The following is a 27,931-nucleotide window of genomic DNA, read 5'->3' on the forward strand; positions in this document are numbered from 1 at the left end:
TCCAGTATTCTTTCTGGAGAATTCCATGCACAGAGGAGCCTGGCAGGCTACAGTCCACGGGGTCACAAAGAGTTGGACATGACTGAGCAACTAACACTTTCACACTTTCACATGCAAAGAAATAAGCCTTAATCCATACCTTACTCCACAATATTTAACCCAAAATAAATCATCGGCCTTAACATAAAACCTAAAACTCTAATACATCTAGAAGTAAACACAGGAGAAAATCTTTGTGACTTCAGGAAAGATTTCTTAAATGTGACATGAAAGTACAACTCATAAAAGATTAAGTTGGACTTCATCAAAATTAAAAACTGCTTTGCAAAATATACTGCTAAGTGAAGAAAAAAAGAAAAACCACAGACTAGAAGAAAATATTGGCAAAACACATGTCTGATGAAACACATCTCATATATATTTGTATCCTAAATATATAAAGAACTATCAAAACTCAGTAATAAGTAAACAAACAACCCAACTTAAAAACAGGCAAAAGACCGGAATAGACACTTGGTTAAAGAACTGATATGTTATGGATAGCAGATAAGATTATGAAAAGATGCTCCCCATGACATCATTTTAAAAAATGCAAAATGATGCTCTAATAAGAAACCAGTACAAACTCATTTGAACAAGGGGAGAAAACTCAGATAACCAAGCGCTGATGAGGGCGGCAAGCTACCAGAACTCTCCAAAGCTGCCGGTGGGAACATGGACAAAATTAATATATGCACAGCCTGGCAGTTTCTTAAAACATAGCATATACCCAGCAATTCTACTTCTAGGTATTTACCCAACTTCAACAAACAGTTGTGTTCAAAAAAAAAAAACCACTATGCAAATGTTTACAGTGACTTTATTCATAATCATCAAGAACTGCAAAAAAAATCCAAATGTTTCTCTACTGGGGAATGATAAAATCAGATGCATCCCATACAACAGATCCCTACTCAGCAATAAAGATTAATAAACACACGACACAGATGAATCTCAAATGCATAATGCTAAGTTAAAGTAGCCAGACTCAAAGGTTTACATTCTGTATGTGTTCAGTCGCTCAGTTGTATCCCACTCTTTATGGCCCCAAGGACTGTAGTCCACCAGGCTCCTCTGTCCATGGGATTCTCCAGGCAAGAATACTGGAGTGGGTTGCCACTTCCTGCTCCAGGGGATCTTCCCAACCCAGGGATCAAACCCACAGATCGAACCCACGTCGTTTGTGTCTCCGGCATTGGCAGGTGGACTCTTTACCACTAGCGCCAACTGGGAAGCCCTTACGTCCTATAAGACTCCATCTATAGGATATTGTGGAAAATAGAGGGACAGGAAGCAGATGAGTGGCTGCCAGGAAGCAGGGGTTGGGAGAGGGTCTGACCACAGAGAGGCACAATGGAATTTTGTGGATACTGGGATTATTCTATATCTCATTGTGTGGTAATTATGTGACCCTCATGTATTTGTCAAAACTAACAGCCCTGTAAACTAAAAAGTCTTTTCTTTTTCTGTAAATTATACTGCAAATTTTTATGTGTATAGCTTTAATATTTTACCATTAACACCTTAAAACATTAGGTCAAAACATTCTAAACGGTTCTTTTATATGGTATCATTATTGGCCTGCCCTTGGAAGTTATTTCTATTTCCTTAGGCCAGAATATTGGTTTTTCTGAACAAAGGATTGAAAACTGAAAGGAAAAAAAAAAAAACACATATCAAATCCACTTTGAAACTTTCTCCTGCTGTGGGGGAAAAATTGTAAATAGCAAATCACCATCCTTCATCATTTCCCTTCACATACAAATCAAGCAGTAAAATCCTCTTCCTTGTCTTATTTCTAGCAATAGTTCATTTCTTCTGGGGCAGAATTCATCACAGTCCATCTGAATTATTTGCATGTTTGCTTAGCAGTTTGTAAGATTTGACCAATAGTCATATGGATAATTTGAAATATTTGTTTGTTCCTATTGCTCTAAACATAATCCATTGCATTCTTTAGCAAAGTAATTCTTTATGCTTGAAAAAAAATCAGAACTTTCTGTTTTAATGGAAACTCTTCTTAAATAGGATCAAAATCGATGTCTTAAAAAGCATCAGGTAAAATCCTTAACAGACAATCACCAAACTACTGAAGACAAAAAACACTGACCTATGAACCAAAGAGTGAAACAGAATAAAATGTAAATCCACCGCGTACTTATCTCAGAGAACTGCTGAGCACTCAGGCTTTTTTCCTTCTCTCTGCCTAACTACTAAGTGGGTGGAAATGTTTTCCTTTCATTTACTGGAAACAAAAGTGATGCTGCGTCAGCAGACAGGCTACGAAATAAAACAGGAAGAAACAAGATGACACCTAGTTAAATGCGAACAAAACAAAACATCAAGAGACTTCGTTACAGCGTGAATTTCGAGATCAAAAACTGTATGTGGAAACATTAAAATGTGGAAGGAAAAGACCCCTTCAAGAACAGAAAGAGGACACAGCAAATGCCAGGTTCCAAGATGCAAGAGACAAGACAAAAAGTAAGATGAAGGTGAGGGTCCAAGGGAAGAGAGAAAAGAGATTAAAAAAAAAAAAAATTATTACCTGGAATAGCACCACCTGGGAAGTCCACTACCCAGAAAGTGATTTGTAAATTGTAAATACAAGCAGAATCATGTGGTAAATGTGAAATCCATTGTTTTATTTTGGAATCCACCACTCCCCAAATACTTAAGATTTCTGCACTGAGACACTATAAATGAAAAATTGTTCATAGGGGTAAAGCTTATCTCAATTAGCGATTATACTAAGAAAAATTTTTCATTAGAAATTTCAAATTTAGACTCATTTACTCAGAAAGAAACCAGCACTGTGAGAATTCTATAGTCATCAAACTATATATAGTTTATATATAAACGCAAAAAGAAAAAGTTTTAAAAATCAGAATGGATAGCAAAATGTAATCCAACTTGGGCTTTTTTAATATACAGAGAGACAGCCGGGTGAGTTAACGGCTCTTAATGAATCCATGTTAGAATAAAATATTGTCCAGAAATGACTTTATCCCTGGGGATATTGGAGAAATTGTGTACGACAGGAGAGAGATGGCTATCTCCTGGCAGTGGCAGATATTAGTCCTGAAAAGAGGAGGAAGGTCGATTCTGGAAACTGTAGACTGACAAGAGCTAGACCTCAGAAAAGAGTTGGGCGGAGGTTTATGCACCCCAGCAGAAAGGAAGCAGAGATCCCTGCCGTGTGTGAGTGCATGGATGAATCTGGAGGACACTGTTGCAGCACAGAAAGACAGATATTTCATGATTGGACTTTCATAGGAAATTTAAAAGAGGCAGACTCCCAGAAGCAGAGAGTAGAGTGGGGGTTGCCAAGAGCTTGATGGAGAGGTGAAGGGGAGACCTTCACCTTCAATGGGTATAAAGTCTCAGTTGTACAGGATGAGTCAATTCTAGAAGTCTACTGCCCAAAACAGTGCTTAGGGTGAACAATTCAGTACTGTATGCGTCACAGTCCGTTAGGAGGGTAGACGTCACGGTAAGTGCTCTTCCCACCAAAACAACAACTACACAATACAGAAGAACCAGAAACAAGCCTTGGAGGTGATGGATATGTTTACTACCTTGACTGTGATGGTTCCACAGGTATGTGCACATGTCCAAACTCATCAAACTGTGTACGTCAAGTATGTCCTGCGCTTTGTCTGGGGGGAGAGGGTTGAATATCTACTAGACCTCGGGAAACCTGTTTTTTCTTAAAGAAAAATGTGAGATAGTACATAATAAAAGAAAAAAATGTAAAAAAAACACACACACAAAAAAACACAGTAGAGACTACAGGAGACAATGTGGATGGCTAGGAATGAACCCTGGCAGGGTAGCAAGTTTTCATTTTTATCCAGGAAGCCAACACCACTGGGATAAAGGAAAACAGAGCACTCCGGTAAGACAGAGGGGCCAGGGGCCCAGCCTCCCCTGACACCCTTCATTTGCCCATTTATTCCACAAATATATATGGACCAACCACCGACGATATGCCCGGACTGCCCTCCCAGCTGGGGCACAGCGACGGAGCCCAGGTGGAGGGGCCGCGGGTTCCGGGAGGGGAGGCTTCAGGGTTCTGCCTCACTGGGAGGCTCTGCCCGCGCCCTTCCCCCAGGGCGGATGCGAACGCTGATGGATTGGCTGTCGCAGCTGCAGGTGGCTGTGGGCAACCAGAGGACGGATGCGGAGATGAGGGTCCAGCGGTCCCTTCAAACCCCTGGCAGGCGGGCAAATCAAACTCGATAAAAGATTTCGGAATGTATCTAAGGTTATTCATTGGCTTCACAAACGAAACCCCACTTGGGTCACACACACACAAAAAAATCCCATACATCAATGTAAATCGGCCATAGGTATACAAGTGTCCCCTCCCTCCTGAAGCCCCCTCCCACCTCCCTCCCCACAGCATCCCTCCAAGTTGTCACAGAGCACTGGCTTTGGGTTCCCTAAGTCATGAAGTAATGTATCCTCTAATTAAATTTTTTTTTAAAAATTTTAAACCCCATGAATGTGGTTTGTATAACTGGGGACAGATCATGACTAACGAGCAAAACTAAAAAGTCCACATGAGTGACAGTGTCACATGTTCAGCTAATTTGAAGATAAGGAAGGAGCCTGTTTTCTGCGCTGATCCGGCCATGCCGGGGGCCATGTCTGGGTCCAGTAGCCACACTTCAGAAAGATCACACCGAATCTAGCTTCTTAAGAGGGCAGTAACCAGCCCAGGGAAGTTAATTTTTACCAAGACCTATGAGAATAGAGGATAAACTGGGAACGGGAGACAATCCTTCAAATCTTTGAAGCTCTAACCCATGGAGGAAGCCCTAGATATGATCAGGGTGGTCCCCAGGGCGTAAAATTAGACCAGTGCGTGGGACATGCCCGGGAGCCAGGTTTCAGCCAGGCTTACGGAAGGCATTTCTAACAGGGGTGTCCATGGTAAATGGGGCTCCCTGAAGGGCTGGGAGCGAACCTCCAGCCCTGGGGATCATGCCCTCAGGGCTCCCTAGACACAGAGGAAATGCTTCAGACAGGACTTACAGTCACTTAGAATCAATAACCTAAACGTTCCATTCAGCACTGTTCGTGTGTGACACTTGCTAATCTACCCAGGATGTCCCTTTTTCAGATGGTACAAAAGAGAAAGCGACAGGGCCAGTTGGGCATGACCTGTTCTGGGAGTTAGCAGCCATCTCCCAGAGGCAGCGAGAAAGGACAACGAGAATGAAGGGGAGAGGAGGGGCTGGACGCGACCTACAGTGGCCAGGAGGGGCGGGGAGGAAGGGGAGGGCTGGTCCAGCAGAGGGAGGCTCTGCCCAGGCCTGCCCGCTCTCCTCCTCGCCCACTGAGTCCACCGCCTCGCCCACCCGCCTCCTGTCTTCGTGTCTAGTTTTGGGGACTGCTGACCTAAAATCTCACAAATCGTATGTTTCTCGCTTTCAATTTTATGATAAAGACATATAACAGGGAGGAAAGAAGGAAAAACCTGAAGATGAAAAAAAAACCTCACAAACAGGATGTAACCAACACAAACCACTGAGAGTGAGTTCTCCATCTTCACAAAAGCTTGCCTCTGACAACCAGCAGACTTGCCCTGGGAGGTCCAGTTCTCCAATTTTCTGCTCTTATTTACCAGCATGGGCTTCCCAGCTGGCTCAGTGGCAAAGAATACGCCTGCCAATGCAGGAGATGAAGGAGACCAGGGGTTCGATCCCTGGGTTGGGAAGATCCCCTGGAGAAGAAAATGGCAACCCACTCCAGTATTCTTGCCTGGAGAATCCCGTGGAGAGAGGAGTCTCGCAACAGCCCAGCACACTTCAGTCCCACACTGCTGAGCCGTTCTCTCTCCAATGAGCTCTAAAAAGTGGTGTCTGGCATGTGAATCAGAGCTAATCTATGTGTATGAACTTGTAAAATTTAACTTTTCATTAAAAAGTTATATGTATGGTAAAACGCAAACATATATATGTATTTTAAAATATGTAACGAAAGATGTCTTCCTCATACATCAAGTTCCAAACGCCACCCACCCTCCTGAGACTCAAAAGCTACTACCAGTTTCTCATATATTCATAGTTTACTTCAGGTAGGATATGCATGAGTGTGTCTGAGTGTATGTTGGAGCAAGAAGGCATGTGGGGGTGCGTGAATGCCCCATGATGACATGAATAGAAACAAACCTGCCGTCCGCCTCTTGTTGGTTACACCTGGCAACACTCCGCGCTGCAGCAGTCCCTGTTGCTCTAACACCAGTCGGCTGGCGGACCACGGGTGCAGAGGGGAGGGCATGACTGGAAGTCATGCTGGCTCATATCGGATTTTCCTGCAAGGGGAGCTTAGCTTTGAATAATCAGAGTAGAACTGGAAGCTTCGGCTGGAAGGGACGTGGCTCTCAACCTGGAGTCCTTCCTGTTGTATTTCAAGAAATTGTAACAGCAGCGTCTGCAGTGACCCGGGGCTCGCGCTGTCCCAGGCTCCAATGGTTAGTGGAGGCCCTCGGGGGCTCATCGTGGCTATGCGGTTCCCCCAGAGCAGCATTCCCAGGCTGTTTGTATAAATGACTCTCTCCCGGGCAGTCTCCAGCGCCACTGAGCTGCCAGTCTGGGCAGCCCTGGGAGTCTCCCCAGGTAGCAGTGATTCTTTCTGTGGATGCTCTGGTTTCCAAATTGCACGGTCTCCCCAGGTAGCAGTGATTCTTTCTGTGGATGCTCTGGTTTCCAAGTTGCACGAACGCACCAACTGAGTAGTTTAGGTTAGACCGGGGTAAGGGCAGGTGGAAGCAAGCAATCTGACACGTCTCCATTACAAATTCATCTCTTTCAGCCTTACTAAAATTCAAATTTATATTAACACTCTCCTTAACAAAATACAAGTGTCTTTGAAAATATAACACTTAAAAGCAGAGATGCGAGAAAAAAAAAGGGGGTTAAGCGATGAGGGGTATGGGTAAGTTAGGGCTTGGGATTAACACAGTACTTTATATAAAATAAACAAACAACAAGAACCCACTGTGTTACACAGGGAATTATACTCAGTATTTTGCAATAACCTATAAAGGAAAAGAATCTGAAAATATATATATGCATGTATAACTGCATCAGTTTGCTGTACTGAAACTAAAACATTGTAAACCAACTATACTTCAATTATTTAAAAAAGAAAGAAATTTTAAGTGCGAAGAAATGTGCAAAAAAGGGGGGGCGGGCAGAGATTTGCCTGGAGGTTCAGGGGTGACGACTTCGCCATCCAATGCAGGGAGTGTGGATTCAATCCCTGGTTGTCGAGTTAAGACCCCACATACCTCACAGCCAAAAAACCAAAATGTAAAACAGGAGCAATATTGTAACAAATTCAATAAAGACTTTAAAATGGTCCACTTGAAAATAAATAAAAATTTTGAGTACATTATGTTCTTTTAAAGAGTAAAGGATTAGAGCCTGGGACAAGGTCAGCACGGGGGGAGGTAAAGGGAAGACCGCGAGCCATCAGCCTCACGCGCCTCACGATTTTGCTGACTGTCAGCTACTCGGTATTGGCCTTTCGCCTAATGTCCTGTGATGCACTGTCCCTTCTTCAGCTGTCATGCTCTGCATGGACAACACAGCAAAGCTGTATTTATAGCAAACCCTACGAGATCTCACCACGTGAATGCATCCACCAAGTGTGGGATGCAGATGGAGTTTTTGGGGAAATCATCTGACGTTTGCATTCATTCTTAGGAAAAGTAATTCGGCTGCCCAATTGCTCATTCTACAATATTACAGAGAAGAAAAATCACTTGATTCCTCCCTCGCATCCTTGAATTAAAGCTAGTGATTGACGAGCTACTGTTTTATCCTTTCTTCTCAGATAACGTTCACCACCATAATATTAAGTTAGAAAAAGACATCTAATCCCCCTCACCTAGAAAATGCAATGGGATTTTTTTTGTTGTTCACATTCAATTTGCATCAGTCCACAGGGTCACAAGTGGGACAATTCCAATACAATCATAACTTGGTGTTTTTACAGGAACACTCCCCTCTAAAGGGAGACGGAGTCCTGTCCAAAAGGATCCCAGGCCACTGAAGTTTTCCACCTGAGCTATATTGTGTTACTTAGATGGAAATTTTCTTATGTTTATACAAATATCCACTTCTTCCAAGTAAGTTTATAGTTTGTGGGATTCCCTGGTGGGTCAGCAGTAAAGAACTCTCCCGCCAATGCAGAACACGTTGGTTCAATCCCTGGGTCGGGAAGACCCCCTGGAGAAGGAAATGGCAACCCACTCGAGTATTCTTACCTGGAGAATCCCATGGACAGAGGAGCCTGGGGGGCTACAGTCCACGGGTTGCAAAAGAGTCGGACACGCGGTAACGACTAAATGACAACGATACAACTTGCAACATCTTGGGGGAAGATTATTTCCTTGTGTTTAATACCCACTATGACAAGTGGTATTTTCAATCGTCACAAAATAACCCCGTTCCTAAATGGAGTTATTCAAGGAACCAACACTCAGCTGAATCCAATGAGGGAGCTGGGACATCCCAGGGACAGTGACAGCTCCTCCAGCCACCCGGCGGCCAGTGGTTGAGGGTAGGCATCTGGCAGGAGCTCCCACCGCCCCCCACCCTCCAGGACCATGGCCAGTCCCCTGCACTGAGCCCTTGACCAGAGAGAAGCCTGCCTCGTCTTTAGGTCCTCTGGCCTCAGCTTCCTGACCTGAACTCCCACTTGGCGGTCCCCAGTCCTCCTGTTCCCCAATTAAAATTCTCAACACAAAACCGCACAGCTCAGCTCGTCTACCAGCCAGCCGTTCCAGATGCCAACCCTGGTCAGACAAGCTGGGGAAGGGTCAGGGGGTTCCTGGTCTTCAGAAGGCTGCTCCTGGGTCAAGGTCCCAGGTCAGGCAGTATCAGAAGGGGTTGAGGGGTCATCAGTGACCTGTTTCCACCAGAGGCTTCAGAAACATTCCCCCGGGTTACGCAGTGCCCAGTGAACTCAACCACGTTCTCTCCAGCTGAGCCCTTGATGGGTTATAGATTCCAACCTCCTTCTCTGGTCCTGCACGCTTCCTAGCTGGAGACCCCGGTGTGTTTCTCTTCACCCATCTGCACCCCAACCCTTCAACCACTTTGTTAGTACATCCCGAAGTAGTTGTGTTTGGGGTGCTGAGTTCTGTGGAGTTGTGTGACTCGCCTTCATGGCTGAAGCCTGTCTCGATGCCGCCCAGACCCCCGGAGGCTGGCAGACAGGATGCAGGCGGCCCCGTCAGACCTGGGGAACTCATCATCAGCCCAGGTCGTCTCAGCACTCAAGTCTGCTGGAGGACGGATTTCTTCTGCAACATCTCCACCTGGTGGCCGGCCTGCCTCGGCTCCAGCATCTCTAGGGACCAGCGACTCACCAGGTACTGAAAGGACTTCATCCTGAGCGTGAACGTCACACCTGTTCGGCTCCCACCTGATGACCCCAGTTCACACCTCGGAGCCACGGAACAGGTCGAACTGCAGAGAAGCAGCCGACCGTAGTAAGACCCTGGGCTCCCGAGGCGGGTTGTAACCGAGCAAGTTAATGATCACACACATATACATACACACACACCAGGGCAGTCTGTAACTGAGCAGGTTAATGATCACACACACACGCACATGCACACACACACTGGGGCAGGTTGTAACTGAGCAAGTTAATGAACACTCACACACACATATACACACACGCACACATACATACATGCACACGTGTGCACACATACATACACACATATGCACACATACATACACACACCGGAGCAGTTTATAACTGAGCAAGTTAATGATAACACACATACATACACATAAACACACATACACACACACCAGAGCAGTTTGTAACTGAGCAAGTTAATGATCACACACACACACACACACACCCCCCCGTGGCTAAAAAGGAAAAATAAATACAACGCCACCTCCCTGAAGACGAGAGCACGACACTTCCAGCGCATGGAAACCGCATGGGCGTGTTGTCACTTTCCTTTCTGCTGCTGCTTGGCAACCCTGCAAACTTTGAAAGATCTTTCCTCCGAACCATCTCTCATCCAAGGTAAATACCACAGCCTCCTATTTTTAATATAAATCTACTTATTTTTTGGCTGCACTGGGTCTTCGTTGCTGTGTGTGGGCTTTCTCTAGTTACGGCCAGCAGGGGCTCCTCCCCAGTTGGGGTGTGCAGCTTTCTCAGAGGTAGTTTCTCCTGTGGCTCACAGGCCCCAGGCACGCAGGCTCATGGTCTTGGCACATGGACTCCGCAGCTGTGACACAGACTTAGCTGCCCCTTGGCATGTGGGATCCTCCCGGGCCACGGATCAAACCCGTGTCTCCTGCACTGGCAGGCGGATTCTTTATCACTGAGCCATCAGGGACGCCCACATCACCACCTCTAGAACGACCCCTCTTCGGATGTGTTTTCAAGACCCTATACCATCCAGAATTCACTCTGCTTATCAGAGCAGTTTCTTCTGTTCCTTTTTCTATTCCCAGTTCTTTCTATCACCCACATTAGTCCAGGGACAAACTGTGTTCAAAGCTTCCCCCATGAGCGTCAGGAGGGGAGATCCAGAGAGAAGACCCCGGCCAGGGAGGCCGCCTTCACGCAGAGCGTCCACCCACAGCTTCCAACCACCGGGAGCTTACTCAGCCCTGCCCTTCAGCGCAGTGGGCTGGTTTCCCGCCCTTCCCGGCGGGTTCCCAGGAGAGTCCTCTTGAAGCCAGGCTCCCTCTCACTTCCCTTCCTCGCCAGGGCTAAGGAAATGTTGGCTGGAGCCCAGATGGGTCTAGGTATGGCTGGCACGGCTCTTCTCAGCACCGGCTGGTCTCAGTCAGATCAGGCCGCTCTGACGGATGCCACAGTAAGGGGCTGGAACACCAAGCATCTACCCCCTCACTGTCCCGGAGGCTGGGGAGTCCAGGATCAAGGTGCTGGCTGACACAGGGTCTGGTGGGGGTTCTCTTCCCGCTGTGACCTTCTGTGGTGGACGGGGCGAGGGAGCACTCTGGGGTCTCTTTCATCAGGGCATGAACCCACCCTCAAGACCTAAAGCCAAGGTCCCCCTTCCTGATACCAACACACTGGGGAGGTTAGGATTTCAACACAGGAAACAGACATGCAGCCCATAAAATAGCTCCTCTACCTGCCAAGAAGGGCAGTCCAAGGTGAGTTCTTTCCCTCCTTTCCCCAAGTCCTTTCCAAGCCTGAGAACTCATCTCTCCCCCAACAGAACTCCCCGGTGGCAGGGATACAGGAGAGGCTCTGCTGCCCACATCCCCAATAGGACGCTCTCATGGGATGTCGGCTGTGAAGGCCGGGTCCAGGGTCACTGACCCCGTGACTTGGTACGATTCCTAAACACCACTCTGGGAATGGGTGGGAGTTTCTGGGGGCTCGTCATCCCTCTGGGACATTCCAGACACACCTTCCAACCTTGCCAGCAGGCGCTCCCCCTCTAGGTACAGCCTCACCCCTCCTGTCTCCATCAGACTGCTGAGGTTGCAAATAACACAGCACCCGCGCGAAAGCAGCTTAAGAACAACATGGGTTTATCACTTAACAAGGTATCCTGAGGGCTTCCCGGGTGGCTCAGCGGTGAAGGATCTGCCTGCCAATGCAGGAGACACAGTTTGATCCCTGGGTCAGAAAGACCCCTGGAGGAGGAAATGGCAGTCCACTCCAGTATTCTTGCCTGGGAAATCCCACGGACAGAGGAGCCTGGCAGGCTAGAGTCAGGCAGGACTTAGCAACTGAGCAACAAACACCACGCTACGGCCCCAGTGGGGGACAAGACACGCCACACAACCAAGGGGTGTGCTTCTGGTCTGTCCGCCTGTCGAGACTTAAGGAGACTCCTGCCGTATGCTCTGCATACTCTGCCGTACGCTCTGACAAACGTCCACAATATCCCACCCCCTCACCCCAGACACACTCGCTTCTTGTTATACCATCACACTGCTTATGTCTTACGGAGAATTCACACACGGTAACATTCACTCACCTGTTTGTCTCTCTTCTAGAACATAAACCCCATAAGATCTGGGGACTTGCACGTCACCGACCACTGAATCAGAAAAGTTTATTACGCAGTAGACAGTCAATAAGCATTTGTTGAATGAATGAGTCTCCACTTGCTGCTCATGAAAATGAAGATTATCAAACTGATCGTATTTGTATCAGTTTAGTTAAAAATGCAAACCATCTCATTTTATCAAACCTCTCAAGATGGTTTGGTGTTCAGGTTTCAGATGTATTACTAGGAGTTTAATTCCTTTCTGTGATACACGGGGATTGTGCGAGCCACCAGTCAATATTCATTTTTCAGATATCTGAAGTCTATCTACTAACATTCAAAGGTTTTCTTGATGTGTCTTTATCTAACTCAGTTAAGTCTCTTCTCACAAATGAGAAATATTAAATAAATGGCGGCTTTCATAAAATAAAGAGGTGACTAGCAGAAATAATCTGCAGCTTCTGTTAACAAGCTTCTCTTTAGTGTCTGAAATAATAAACACCACTTACAGGCCTCAGACTCCGTGCTGAGAGTTCTACAGGTCAGACCCCAGTGCCATGTTCAGCACATCACCACCCCAATGACAGCGATCTCAAGGCCCTGCTGCTGCTGAAGTGGGGCTCTGAACCCAGGTCTGCCTTGCACCAAAGCTCAGGATGGTTTACTTCACTATCAAATCAACACCAGCTATTCCACCACAGCATGTATCTTCTCTGAATACCACAGCTCATCAATCTGAGACTCTGCCAACAGTGGCTGACATACAACTGTGCCCTGCAATACCACACTGCCAATTAGGTTACAAAACACCATCAACTGGAAGGTATGTCACAATTCAGAAATGTTAAAATGTGCATGTATGTACAGATTTACACACACATACACATCTAAGATTGACAAAATATAGTAATCCAATAGCCTTGGAACAAGTTATTCCAAAAAAAGTGTTATAAAATATAACACTTCTCTAAACCTTTAGAAAATTAATCTTGTCCTGAAGTACAGAAAGAAAAAAAAAGTGATAAATCTAAAGTATGAATAAAGTTATAGGAAACAGCAAGCATTTACAATACATTCCCTCTTTAAAAATTATTTCTTGTCATCTGTGGCATCAAATCATATCCTTTACAATCTGCAGAGCTGCTAACGTCTCTCCCAGCCATCAGCGTGAGCACAGCTTACTCGAATCTTCGCACGTCCAAGTGCTGTCAGCACACACCATGCAAAGGGGCTTTTCATCTACCTGCTGGCCTCAACTTCTGCTTATTTTCTACCAAAGTCAGGGAAAGTAATTGTCATTTCTCATTCCACAGTGGTGAAAAACATAATCTTTGCTGAAGACACAGCCTTAAGTGTCTAGAAGATCAAAGACTCCAACACCTCAGAAAACTCTGGGTAGAGCCTGTACGGGAATGACCGACGGGAAGTGCACGGGTCTTCAGGGCCTCCCATCTCTTCCCCTGAAAGAGCGCGCGTCGTAGGCCCACACCGTGTCCAGCCCCGCCCCCGTGACCTGCGCCGGCGTCCAGTGCGGGAAGGGGAACCGGCAAGCGATGACCCGCGCGTCGTCCTTGAGTTCAACCTCGAGCTTCTCCTCCAGCTGCGCCATCTGTGGGAACGACAGCGTCATTTCAGGGAGCAGGGGGTCACGGGAAGGGACTCCCCAGGGTCCTTCTGTAGTGTCCCTGAAAATATCTGTGCCAGATTACTGATTGTAAAACAGACCACTCCTGGGCGACAATCCACCAAAATACAGACGTCACATGAACCACCGTTTTAAGACTATCTTCTATCATCAAATATAAAATGTGCCCTTTTTAGCAAATGTGTATCAGATTCCCACTTCCCTAATGAAATATGGTAACTAATTCCACTTTAACTAATGAAATATGGTAGAATTAGATGATGAAAAAAAATACACTTTCTTCCAACTTGAAATATGATCATTTTACAATTCTTTTAAAAAGATATCCATAATATACCAATAATTAATGTCTTTATAGTCAACTTACAAAAAGTAAAACTCTCTTATGTATCACTTTAACATTATTTTATGAGTAATCTGTGAAGAAAGAGTTTCAATGTTTACTAAAAGTACTGACACTGTGATTACATTAGCAAATTAACAGCCACTTAAAATTTTATCTTCAGGTCCTAAAAATATATTACCACCTTCACCTCCTAAATATATTTTTCTCTATTCTTTTACTATTTTCAAATAATTTCAAACTTAGAGAAAGGATACAAGAATAGAGCATAAAAAAAAAAATAAATAAATTTTAAAAATTAAAAAAAAAAAAGAATAGAGCAAAAAAACTGCTGTACTCGTTTACCCAGGCTCACCAGTTTTCAGCAGTTTGTCACAGCTGCTTTATCTGACTTGCTCTATGCCCCCCTCTCTCAGAACACTCTTTCTTATCCATCTGAGAGCAGGCTGCCTACACCATGCCCCTTTACTCCCTGGTACCTCAGTGTTTTCTGAGGAGCCTCAGCACAGTTATCAAATTCAGGAAACTTAACATTGTATCCCAGCAACAATCATCCCCACAGCACCCGATCAAATGCCCCAGGAGTGTCCTTCACACTGTCCCCGAGTCCAGGGTCGCGCACTGCGACCTGGGTTGTAATGGTTCCTTGAATCTGGAACAATCTCTTGCCTTTCTTTGTCTCTCGTGACAATAACCTCCTTTAAGAACACAGGCCAGTCGACTTGAAGCAGTTGATCAAACATATAATCCTGTATATGATCAATGATTGTAATGGTGTAACTCTAAACATGGCAAGATACAAGAGGGAATTTTGCCCGGACCATGTAAGATTGAGTGAGACAGCCGGCCCAGAGCCCTCTGGTTACTGCCGACAGACCTAGTCCAGTAGGGGCACACTGAGTGACCCGTCTGCAAAACCTTCGCTGGCCCTTGGAATGAGCCTTCCCAGCATCGTTAGGTTAAATGGTCACGAAATGCCTCCCAAAGGATGGTCGAATTTATGACCATAAGTAGGCCCTGTCAACTACAAATTGGCATTTGCCATCTACCTCTGTAAGGGTTAAATCACACGCTGCTGCAGCTGCTGACCACCAACACCCCCTGAAGGGACGGACAGCAGAAAAGAGGCACTCTGTGCTCGGGGAAAAATTGGCAGGGCACGCCTTCAGAGAGATAGGTATCTTCAGGAGCTGATTTCATAAGCCCAATTCTTGCATCTCCTCATATCTAAAAAGGCACTAAAATCCTTCATGGTGATGAATGTGTCTCGTGACCAGCAGAAAGCTTCTGCAAAAAACATATGTGCTTGACTGTAAGTATTCCTCCTTCACCAAAATCACATAAATGCTAACCTAACCCCCTGCCTCTTTGGAGTAGTTTCTCAGAGCTATCTGAGGGGCTGTCTCCCAGGCTACAGTCCTCATTTTGCCTCCAAATAAAATTTTAACTCAAAAAAAAAAAAAAAAGGACACAGGCTGGTCCCTCTGGTGTCTTGTGATGAGTGGTGTGTGCGTCCAAGGCAACGACCCAGCAGAGAGATTGTGAACTTTGCACACTCCACAGTCCTGAGCCCATGGGGTCCTTCTGCTTTGAGGGTGATGCACCCCTCAGCTAAGGAGGTATCTCGGTGTCTCCACAGGGTGGTTACTATTCCTTCTTTAAAATGAACAAGATACTGTGGGCAGACACCTTGAGAAGATGCAAATGTCTTGTTACGCGTCTAACTGTCCCCCACTGAGTGCTGCATTCTTGACGACTGTGCCAGAGTCAATTTCACTATACAGGTTGAAAGCGGCAACTTTCCAAGCCCATCCTTGCTTTCAGATCAACAGTCAGAATCTCAAGGAAGAGCTCTCTCCATCACTGTAAGCATGAACTCCTGGGTTCATCAACGGGTTATGATCCGCTGTCGTCCTCGTTTCTTCTAACACTCAAGTTGTCCGGTTTGGTCATCGGGAGCCCCTCAAGCTGGCTCCTCTCCCGTGCATGTGCCCTGACCAAACCTTCTGAGTGCTTCCTCACCACATTCAGACTCAACTAAATGTTCCAGGCTTTCACACCTTCCCTTCCCAGCCCTGGGATCAGCCACTTCTCAAACGTTCCTGGTTCCTCTGAGTGAGAAGCGATGTTTAGAAACCAAGACCTGTGCAAAAGCTACTCTCTTTAAAAGTAATCGAGCAGGACTTCCCCTGATGGCTCAGGTCCAGCAAGGCTTTGGCCCCTTCCCGGGTGATCTCAGTCCCCACTTGGCTTCAGCTCCTGGGCGCTGATGCCCCAGTGAGCCCCCTGCCTTGAGCCCAGACCTCTGGGCATGTGCCGCTGCCCACCTGACATGCCTACATGTGTCAACCCACACGTGTCCCAGACTGTATGTGCCAGATAGGACTCTGCCTGCCCATGCAGGGGACACGGGTTTTGATCCCTGGTCCAGGAAGATTCCACATGCCACAGAGCAAATAAGCCCATGCTCCACAACTACTGAGCCCGTGAGCTTTTAACGACTGAAGCCTGCGCGCCTGGAGCCTGTGCTCACAAAAAGAAAGTCACTGCCATGAGGCGCTGTGCCCTGAACTGGACAGTAGCCCCCGCTCGCCGCAGCCAGAGGAAGCCCAAGCACAGCAACAAAGACCCGGCACAGACAGAGATTAATTAATTAATCTACTAAATTAAGACGAACAAATTTTCTACAACAGTTTGATTCCTCACCTGTGTCTTTAAAAAGCAGTTTGGAAAAAAAAACTCCTCTACATGACCTGTGGCTGAAGTGAGCCAAAATTGCGATTCTTTATTAGAATCAATATCAAGATAACAATGAATAAATTCCACTAAGGATGAAATATTTTTATTTTTTTAACAGCTAGCAAAAGATTGTTCCTTAAAAAAAAAAAAAAAAAGCAAAAATTTTGTTCCTTGAGGGAAAAATTAAATAAGCAAAGAATAAGACAATATGTGTTTTTCCAAAATGTCAAGGGTTTCATATGGTAATTTTGTTCATATAAAGGACAACTGTAAAGTTATTCAGATTACTATTCTTCTTTTCTCTTTTACAGATCTTTTATTTCCAAATGACTGTCATATGCTAAGTCAAGATAAACCTATGAATGAAAGGCTCTATTTCAATCATAAGAAATTAACGGACTAAATTATACATAAATATGCAACAAACCTAGGTCTTGATATCTTACACAAAGAGAAGCCACGATGTGTCATGACTGCCTAATGAAACTCAAAATTATTCATACAATTATACGTTTCAAAGTGACATGAAACTCATCCTATTCTAATTACCTCTTCAAAACTTTAAATATAAGTTGAAACCAGGGTGCCCCCCACTGGATCTCCAGCTCATCCTGTTGTTTCTGTCCTCACGGAGCATCCAGAGTCTGACCACCTGTCACCAGCTTCTCCACCCTGGCACTGGCTTCCCCCACTGATGGCCTGGATGCCCACAAGAGCTCAGACCCGTCCCCCAGCATGTGCCCCACCCTCTACTCCCCATGGCAGGCCCTGTCCTTCCCACCTGGTCCCCCATATCTCTCCCCCGCCACCTCTGCTCACCCCCTCCCACCACCCCCACCTCCTCACTGCTTCTGGACCCACGGGAACACACCCCTCAGCACCTTTCCTTTCGCAGTGGCTGTTCCTCAACCTGAAGCACTCTTCTGGAGACGGCCGCACGGCTCCCCCTCACCTCCAATGTCCCTCTTCAAGGACGGTCTCCCTCTCACGCTTTGGTGAGCCCACAGCACTGACCCACCCCCCTTACTGTACCACAGAGTCTACACTGCCATCTCACTGAATACCTACTTTCCCAACTAGCATGTAAATACCTTGGGGCAGGGATGTTTTCTTTTTTCTCTTTATTCACTGAAGTACTTGAACAGGGACTGATAATTAGTGGGCCCTGAATAAACACTTGTTTAAGGAATGACTGAATGTAGGATTCATGGTCATGAATCCTATTTCTTTAGCAGAACACTGAGACAGTATTTTCATTCATGGATTCATAACAGAATTCGTAACTAAAATTAAATGAGTCATCCTTTGAAGTTATGAAACTTAATTGCCCATGGAAACAGTGTACTTAAGGCGCATGTTTATATGATATTCATCCATTCCTTTAACAAACACTCCCTAGGTGATCACTCTGTGCCAGGAGCTGGGAGTCTGGCAGAGAGCTCAACAGGTCCGCCCTGTCCCTGAGCTCACAGCGCAGTGCACACGACCAACACCACCAAAGCCATCACACAAGCAGAAAAGCAGCCACATGTCCCCAGAGAAGGGAACAAGCTCTGGAAATCGTGGTCTCAGGGGTCATCAAGGGCAATCAAGGATGGCTTCTCGGAGAAAGAAACATCTAACCTCTGAGTGGTCAGCAGAGGTTCACTAACCAGGCCCAGAGCTGGGGGGACTGGAGTCTCGGGGAGGACACGGCCCCACACAGTGTGGTCCAGGAGCCAAGAGGAGGGCAGAGCCAGTGCACAGTGAGCTGGGGCGGCCGGGCGCCCAGGCCAGATGGAAGGTGGGCCTTACCGTCGCTGCTTTAAAGCAGGACGAAGTCATGGGAGGGTTTTCAACAAGAACACGACCCATCTGTCCAGCACTGCTGGCGCATGTGTTCATGGTAAGCATGGATATCTCCCATCCAGGCACTGGCCTGCCAGGTCCAATGGCACTCTTACTCCTGCTTCGCTGGACACACACGCGTGATGCAGGCTCGGGCCGCTGTAAGCCAAGCGCCGCTACGCAGAGGTATGAAGAACCGCCAGTAGGGCACCGGAAGCAGAGCTGTGAGAAACGGCCAGTCCCGCACCGGAAGCAGAGCTGTGAGGAAGGGCCAGTCTCGCACCGGAAGCAGAGCTGTGAGGAAGGGCCAGTCCCGCACCGGAAGCAGAGCTGTGAGGAAGGGCCAGTCCCGCACCGGAAGCAGAGCTGTGAGGGACCGCCAGTCCCGCACCGGAAGCAGAGCTGTGAGGGACCGCCAGTCCCGCACCGGAAGCAGAGCTGTGAGGGACCGCCAGTCTGGCACCGGAAGCAGAGGGAGACCACGTAACACCGGGATCTCGCCCTCTGATGCTCCCAACACCTGCTCCGGCTTCTTAACGGCCCACGTGCGCCCAACCTGCCACAGGAAACCCTTCCTGCCATGCTGGCTCTGTCCATCCCCCAAGCCCCTGCCGGGACACTGGCCAGTGAGCGGAGAAGGGAAATGCGTTCTAACAGAAGACAGCATAGTGGGCCCAGACAGCCTAAAGAACTTTCCAGGGCCCCAGAGGACGCCCAAGAGCCAACCTGGCCCCCTGACTCCCCCGGCAGTCCCCTCCTCTCACTGTCCCCACACAGGCGAGGCCTGGGGAGGGCGGAAAGCAGGGACCTCCACCCGGGAAGCTGAGCCTCCCAGACCGGCCTCCGTGCCCTGATCAGTCCCCCTGCGTGGAGGACTCAAGTTGGCTGAATCCCTCTCGTGCCAGGAGACGTGGGCACTTTGTGCATTTCAGCTGCTCCCTTCTAACTGGGAACCGTGAAATGCTGCGCCTTATTTAAGGCTTCTCTGTGTACAGAAGAATGGCCCATAATCACAAAAGTATTTATCAAAATAACACTCTTCCCTTGGGTGAACCGTTCCCAAAACTGACTACACATCAAACGTGGTGAGAAGCCCGAGGAGCTGGAGCCCGGAGGCCAATGCTGCCCCCGGCTTGGACAGCACCTGGGGGCTTCTCAAGACAGCACCGAACATGTGTCAGCTTTCTATTTGTATAAAGCATGGATTTTAAATTAAGATTCTTTGCTTCAAAATGCCAATTATCCCAAAAGAATGCTCAAACTTCACAATAAGTAAGGAAAAAACCATTAAATTCCATAGCAATTCTGATACCAAATACGTTTTTTGGTGTTTTTTTTTAAATGATCAGAGATCATACCTTTCTATCTCTTTTCATTTCTATAACAAAAGTATAGACACCCAGGTTTCATCTTCATGTTAGGCTTGCTGAGAATTATGAACATACAGAATCCTATCACTTTCAAGAATATCTAACAAAAGCACTTCTAAATACTTTTTTTAAAAAAAAAAAGAGAGAAAGAGGGAAAAAAACATTTCACCGAAAATTCTAATAGTAAGAAAAAATTTTCTCCAGCACTGAGATAGCTTAAGGAAAAATTAAGATATGAATAAGAAAGCATAACAACAAAAAAAGCCCATTTCTTTTTTTTTTCTTAATAAAAACCATATCACTTATTTAGTGGCATTTCAGCAAAAAAAACAGTATTTGCCAGGATTACTATGCCTACAATTATAGAGCTTGAAAAGTGAACGGGGATTTCTTTCTACAGTCTGTAAACCAACAATTACAATGAAAGCCTCCCATTCTCATCATCTTTCCAAAGGCTAAATTGAGGACCATTTGCAGTCCAATGCTGCAACATTTTCACTTTCGAAAGTACAGAGTCAGAATTCAACACAAATCAGCCAAGTGAGGTCAACGGAAACTAGTCAACGCGTGTGCGTGTGTGCTAAGTCACTTCAGTTGTGTCCAACTCTTTGTGACTCCATAGACTATAAACTACCACACCCCTCTGTCCATGGAATTCCCCAAGCAAGAATAATGGAGTGGGTAGTCATTCTCTTCTCTAGGGGATCTTCCCAACCCAGGGATTGAACCCATGTCTCCTGCATCGCACACATATTCCTTACCACTGAGCCATCAGGGACGCCCCATTCCATTAACTTTCCCAAGTGTTTTCAGCCAGATATAGTAAGTAAGCAGCCGTGAAAACCTACTCACATTAGACACCAGGAGCTCATAAAGCAGTTTTCAGACTCGAATTGCTAGGACTTCGGTAGATCACTGACACCTTCATCTAAAGCAGAAGTTTTAAACTACAAGACTGAATCTTTTATGATTAAACTATTAAGGCCCTAAAGTACTTTGTTAAACCAATGATCTGTCATTCTGCACATGGGAGAGCAGGCCAGAGAGAGACGGTCTGTTCGGGCCAGAAGCCCCCTCCTAACCTAGAAAAACACACTCGGGTGGCAGGAAGGGCGTACTCACCATCTGGGGCACACCAAAGATAACAACATTTGAGTACTGCGAAAAACTGACCTGAAGGGAAGGGAGAAAACAATTCACAGATTAATTCTGGAAAGTCAAACATCAGCTTAAGCTTTATTTCAAAATGAGTAGCAATTTCCCATTTCAAAAAATAGTTGGTTTTCCAGAAAGAGACTCAAAGACTTAGAAAACAAATTTCTGGTTGCCACCGGGGAGGGGCCGTTAGGAAGTTTGCGGTGGACGTGTACCCAGTGCTATATTTAAAATGGATATCCAACAAGGACCTACTGTACTGCACAAGAACTCTGCTCAGTGTCATGTGGTGGCCTGGATGGGAGAGGAGTGTGGAGGGAAACGGATACATGTACATGTATGACTGAGGCCCTCTGCTGTCCACCTGAAACTATCACAACACTGTTAATCAGCCATTGTTGTTATTCAGTGCTAAGCTGTCTGACTCTTTGTGACCCCATGGACTGCACCATGCCAGGCTTCCCTGTCCTTCACTACCTTCCGGAGTTTGCTCAAATTCGTGTATATTGAGTTGGTGATGCCAACCAACCATCTCATCCTGTGTTGCCCCTTTCTCTTCCGGCCTTCAATCTTTTCCAGCATACATACCCCAAATCAAAATAGAAAGTTCAAAAAAATAGTGGGTTTTCACAAAGAGTGGCCCTTTTTAAGATTTCCCGTGTTAATACTTTCACCCATGTTAGCTCATCTGTTACAGTTTTCCAGAAGTTTCCGCAGAAGCTATCCCAGCTCATCCTCACAGCCACTCCACACAGGGCCACCAAGATAGACGGTCAGAAAGGCAGGGACTCAACAGTGACCACTGGTGGTCACCCTGGTAGACTGGGCCATCTGCACCCCGGCCCACTTTCTACTCTGCTCTATACGAAACAAGCTTATCGAGAACTCAAGGTTTTTCAGAACCACGTTTCTCCTGCGGAGTCATCCTTAGAATTTTGGTCCCCCTCCTCTTCTCTAAAACACTAAGTAAAAATGGCAATAAAATGGTCTTTAGTTGGAAAACTGGGGGGAAAAGTGCTTCGCCAGTCAAAATGCTTATTACCCAATAAAAGTTTTATTTACTCTATAGAGAGATCATTTACGTATATATGGAATAAAAAACAATGCAAACAAAAGTCAAGTGAATTTTTATAAGCTACTGATGACACTATTACAAAGGAAAATTCTTATTTAAGAAAAAGCATTTTATGGAGCATTCCTAAAGCAAAATTACCAGGCACTTTTTAGAGAACAAGTAAACTTGGAAATATCTTATACTTTATGAAGACACAAAGGAGCATCACAGCATGGTTGGTGGGTCCTTTCTTTTCTCCTGCACTATTTCTGTCTCTCCCTAGGTATATATACACATACACACATGAACCCACACACTGACACATTAGCACGCACACACATATACACACACACATAAACATACATACACAAACTCAGACACACAGTCTCAAACACACTTAGACACACATATTCATATGTGCATATAAATACACACACACACACAACTATTTACCAAGAATGACATTAACAAGTTAATGCCTATATGACAACGTAGAAGACTTACAAATGAGATAAAAAAATCTTATCACTGCATAATAAAGAGAAATGAGAACATTTTAAATTGAGTAAATAAAGCCTTAGAAGTCACATGACCTGTAAAGTTATAAACCTCAAGTTTCTACTCTAAAGTAGGGCTGATTTGTAAAATCTATCAATTTAAAAGCTGTTCACATTTCATAATGCTAAAATATACACTTTAACTCTATTTTAATTCAGTTTTCAGTCATACTAACCAAAAATCATAAAGTTAGCACGTCCTCTGCCGTACGTACCTTCCACAAGTCTGAGATGTAAAACCTGGCCGACGCCTGCACCCCTTCCCGCCAAGCGCGGTACCTGGAGTACCAGACAAGCCAGGGGTTCAGCTCATAGCCCACAGCTGTGAAGCCTTCCTTTGCAGCTGCGATCACCTGCGGGGAGAGGCCGTGTTCAAGATCAGAAAAAGACATGAAAACTCCCTACTTATGTTGTTACTGTTGTTGAGTCCCTACATCATATCCAACTTTTGCAACCCCATGGACTATAGCCTGCCAGGCTTCTCTGTCCATGGGATCTTCCAGGCAAGAATACTGGAGTGGGTAACCATTTCCTCCTCCAAGGGATCTTCCCAACCCAGGGATTGAACCCACAAGAAGTAGAATTTATTCAATACCAACTAAAGGGTTTTACAGAAAATTATCCAATACTAATGGAAGACTGCAATTTTTTTCCCCAAAACACTGATTTTTCTTCCCTAGGAGTCATCCTTAGAAAAAATATAAAATAGTCAAACTACATGACTTAACATGTTTCTGTTGGTCTGTTTTTTAATGAACAAGTTCATAATAATCAATCAATTGTTCCTTTTTACCAGACATCCAGAGCACTTTCCCCTTTAAGAACAATTAAATCTGAGAAAAATAAATCCCAAAGTCCTGCTGAAGGACTGAAGTAGTTCAGCCAAACAAACACAAAATTAAATGACTATCAGGCTATCAATTTAACAAGGCTTTGCATAAGCCTCATAAGAAAAGTGAAACGGAAATTTTAAAGCATAAAACCTAAAAAAACATAAATCTTAAAACATCTTCAAGTAACTCACAATACGTCCGTCACCACTACCAATGTCCACCAAGGGTCCTCTCCTGCATTGCAACATTTTCACAACATTTTCAATCTGTTTCGTAGTTGCAGGTACAAAAGGCAAACAAATTCTTCGGAGGGCTGGTGTTACAAATGGTGTGGCCACGGCATACACGGCCACCAGCGTGCCCCCAACAATGCCAGTAAATAAGACCCCCCAACTGCTTTTCTTCAATCTGTTGGCTTCAAGACTTGTAGATGGAACAAATTCTGACAGCCTTTCTTTTTCAAGTGTTGCTGGGTGTGTCCCTGAGTTGAGAGCAGAAAAAGATATATGAAACATCAAATCAGAAATCTAAGGTAATGTTTTTTCCCACACAGTTCTTATTAACAAATAAACTCATGCTTTCTAAAGGCTAATTTTGCTCAATACAATTGGAATTACAAATGTAGAATTCCACAATAAGTTCTACAGTCCATCAACTAGAGTGTTTAACAGAAAATTATTCAATATGAATGGAAGACTGAAATCTTTTCTTTCCAACATACTGATTTTTTCTCCAGGAGTCGTCCCCAGAAAATAACGTGTTCAAATCTATTTATGAATCAGTATCCATTATGAATCAATACCCATGGCATCACCGACTCAATCAACAGACATGAGTTTGAACAAACTCCAGGAGATCGTGAAGGACAAGGGGAGTCTGCCATTCTGCAGTTCATGGGGTCACAAAGACTCAGACAGGGCTTAGCAGCTAAATTTAGCAACTAACCAACAATGCATTAATAAAAATATTAATTATGTACTCCGTATCTTTGCGGTTCAGAACAAAACTCCATAATAAGCATAAAAATGTCTAATCATTATCCTATTTCAAATCGGAGGAAAGTATTCTACATCAAAATTGGTCAGGCATCAAAAATCCAGTGGTACAAATTCAATTCTGAAGTTAACAGAGGAGACAAAACCCTGGTTTTACTAAAAATCTTAAATAGTCATGGTAATAAGAATTTTATAGCAGATCCATAAAGGACCAAAAAATACTCATTTCAGGGCTATCACAGTATAGAATAAAACAAACTCTAATCACTGATTACTGAGGGAATAAATGGTACCTTAAACATCCTCCTCTTGAGTTTTATGCTTTAGAATGTATTCGTAATAGGATCTCACATTTTTTATGTTGAAATTTATTTGAAATTAATTCTGAAATGGATTAATGATGGGCAAAGCACAGAGGGTAAGGGCACAGCAGCAGAGGCTGGATCCTGGCTCCACCCCTTACTAACAGCTGTGACCCTTCACCTCTTGGAACCTCAGTCTCCTCATCTGTAAAGTGGGGCACAGGATCATTGTGAGGATGAGACAAAGGGATACAGGCAGAGCATGCACAAAAGTGCGCAACACTGGAACCCCAATGTAACAAGACCACCCTGCCCTGAACCAGCTCTCACTCTAGCTGAGGTGCTAAAACCAAAACCACAGGAATCTGTAGACAAATGGAGTAAGAGGAAGGGGCACAAAAGAGTCTTATCATTTGAAGACATTAGCGTTCACAGTTTAGGGAATAGTAAGCTGTTCTAAAGGTCACTGTGTTTAGTCTCCTACTGATGCGATAAGAAATTACCATACACTAGGCGGGTTAAAAAACGATACACACTTATTAAAGTACAGTTCTGGAGGCCAGATTCTGAAACAGGGTGGGAGTGCTTCTGGAAGCCCTGGGGTAGGACGGGCTGCCCGCACTCCTTGGCCAGTGGCCCCACACCAGTCCAGCCACCGGCTCCTCCTCTGACACCCCTGCTCTCCTTTCCTGCTTAGGAAAGGATTCCTTTCCTCGGGAGCACACTGGCCCACCCAGATGGGCCAGGACAAGCCTCCCATCTTGACGTCCTTCACTCAACCACATCCGCCGAGTGGCTCAGGCAGTGTCCTCACAGGTGCTGGAATCAGGACATGGACTTACTTCTGCTTACCGTCCCTGTGTGTGCCTGCTCACTCAGTCCTGTCTGACTCTGTGACCCCACGGACTGTAGTCCACCAGGCTTCTCGATCCATGGAAACTTCCAGGCAAGAATACTGGAGTAGGTGCCATTTCCTCCTCAAGGGGACCTTCCCCACCCAGAGATCAAACCTGCATCTCCTGCACTGGCAGGCGGGCTCTTTACCCAAGCCACCAGGGAAGCCCATGAGACGTGGTAACTTGTCGCCGTGGAGGTGAGGCCCAAGCGTGGACACAGGACAGGCCGGAAGCCCATGGTGACCACCTCAGCATCGCCAGCTCAGTGTGGCTCTGCTATTGAAGGCTGAGGTCTCCCAGAGTGAGTTGCACACCTGGTATCATGGCAGACGACCAACTCAGAAACAATAACAGAAGTCTGTCTACTCGTGGTGCCAGTGATGGAGGTAAAATAAAAGTCAAGTTTGGAAAAGTGATGGTGTTTGATAGAAAGCAAGAGTTTTAAGTACATTCTCATTCATACTTTTCAGCACTGCATGGAGGAACTTAACATGCTAATGGAAGTGCATTTGATTTTTTTCTTTTTTAAAGGCAGGCACATCTGCCTTGCCTCATATGAAGAAGTCCTTCTGCAGGTGTTACAACTGTAGAGGACAGTGATCAGAAAGATCTCAGTCACACAGCTCTGGAGTCTCAGAACTCAGAGCTGTGTAGCACGAGACAAGTTGTTGGCGCTTCCCTCATAGCTCAGTTGGTAAAGAATATGGCTGCAATGCAGGAGACCACAGTTTGATTCCTGGATCAGGAAGATCCCCTGTAGAAGGAAATGGCAACCCACTCCAGTATTCTTGCCTGGAGAATCCCATGGACAGAGGAGCCTGGCAGGCTACAGTCCATGGGGTTGCAAGAGTCAGACACAATTTAGAAAGACAGTTAAAAGGAGAGAAAGAGAGATGAGTTGTTGCTAAGCCCAAGTTTCCTCGCCTGCAAGATTTTAAAATAATACTATCCTGAGTTACTGGGACAGTTAAATCAGCAATGCCTATAAAGCCCTTAGCACAGCCGGAGAAAGTGATGACTTTTAGCCACTATTATTTTAATGGAGGAGGGGATGGCATAGGATGAGATGGTTGGATGGCATCACGGACTCAATGGACAAGAATTTGAGCAAACTCCAGGAGATAGTGAAGGACAAGGAAGCTTGGCAAGCTGCAGTTTATGGGATCACAAAGAGTCGGACATGACTTAGTGACCGGGCAATACTATCATCGGGAGGTGTGGAGGAGGTCAATAATTTGTAAAAGCTTTATTGAGACATAATTCATGTATCATACAATTTGCCCATTTAATTCAAAGGCTTTCAGTAGATTCACAGATACATGTAACCATCACCAGTTAAATTTAGAACTTTTTCATTACTTCCAAAAGGAACCTTTATGCTTTAGCCATTACCCTCATCCTCCCCGCCCCCTCTAGCCCTAAGCAAACACAAATCTAGTGTCTCTAAAGAAAGCAGACTTTCCTGCTGCATAACACAGGGAGCTCAGCGCGGTACTGGAGACAACCTAGAAGGGTGGGATGGGATGTGGTGGGGGGTGGACGGTGAAGTTCAAGAGGGAGGGAACAGGTGTATGATTCACCTTGTCGTATGGCAGATGCCATACAATACTATAAAGCAATTATCCTCCAATTAAAAATAAATTTAAAAAAGAAAGACTTTCATGAATGAAATCACAGTTCATGGTTTTTGTGACTGCCTCTTCACCTAGCAAGTGTTCCCATGATTCATCCACGTTGTACCACATATTAGCGTTTTATTCCTTCTTACTGCCAAATAATATTCCACTGTATGGACAGCCCACATTTTGTTTTCCAACTATCTGCTGATGGACCGTTTCTCTAGCTGGGCTTCCCTGGCAGCTCAGATGGTAAAGGATCCGTTTCTCCCACTGGCATAAGCCAATAGGCAGCTGATTACATAAACTCAAATCAGACGACCCAAACAACTGTTTCACCTGTGCAGACACGTGCTCTTCAACTTAACCAGCAAAAAGATGTAATAAAGCGCTCCTGGTCTCCAGAGCACCCCTTTAGCCTGTGTGAATGGTGGGTTACACTGAGACAGTTACAAGGCAAGGGGTAAGAGACGCTCTAACGTTTACCAAACGCGGTGGGAACATGAGAGGAGGTGGAAGAAAGGCTGATCCCAAT

At 45.5% G+C, this 27,931-nt stretch overlaps 1 protein-coding gene across 1 annotated transcript; it reads right to left on the reverse strand.

Moving 5' to 3' along the window:
* Positions 1-843: 843 nt before the first annotated feature.
* Positions 844-26,033, reverse strand: ATPSCKMT (ATP synthase c subunit lysine N-methyltransferase). Its single transcript, XM_043488524.1, has 5 exons — positions 25,895-26,033; positions 23,779-24,068; positions 22,970-23,107; positions 21,111-21,161; positions 844-13,673 (listed from the first exon to the last, which is right to left on the reverse strand). Exons 1-5 carry the CDS (start codon positions 26,016-26,018, stop codon positions 13,503-13,505), a joined length of 774 nt encoding a protein of 257 aa, XP_043344459.1. The 5' UTR covers positions 26,019-26,033; the 3' UTR covers positions 844-13,502.
* Positions 26,034-27,931: the final 1,898 nt, after the last annotated feature.

The sequence above is a fragment of the Cervus canadensis genome, chromosome 16 (assembly GCF_019320065.1).
Source record: "Cervus canadensis isolate Bull #8, Minnesota chromosome 16, ASM1932006v1, whole genome shotgun sequence".
Taxonomy (NCBI): Eukaryota; Metazoa; Chordata; class Mammalia; order Artiodactyla; family Cervidae; genus Cervus; species Cervus canadensis.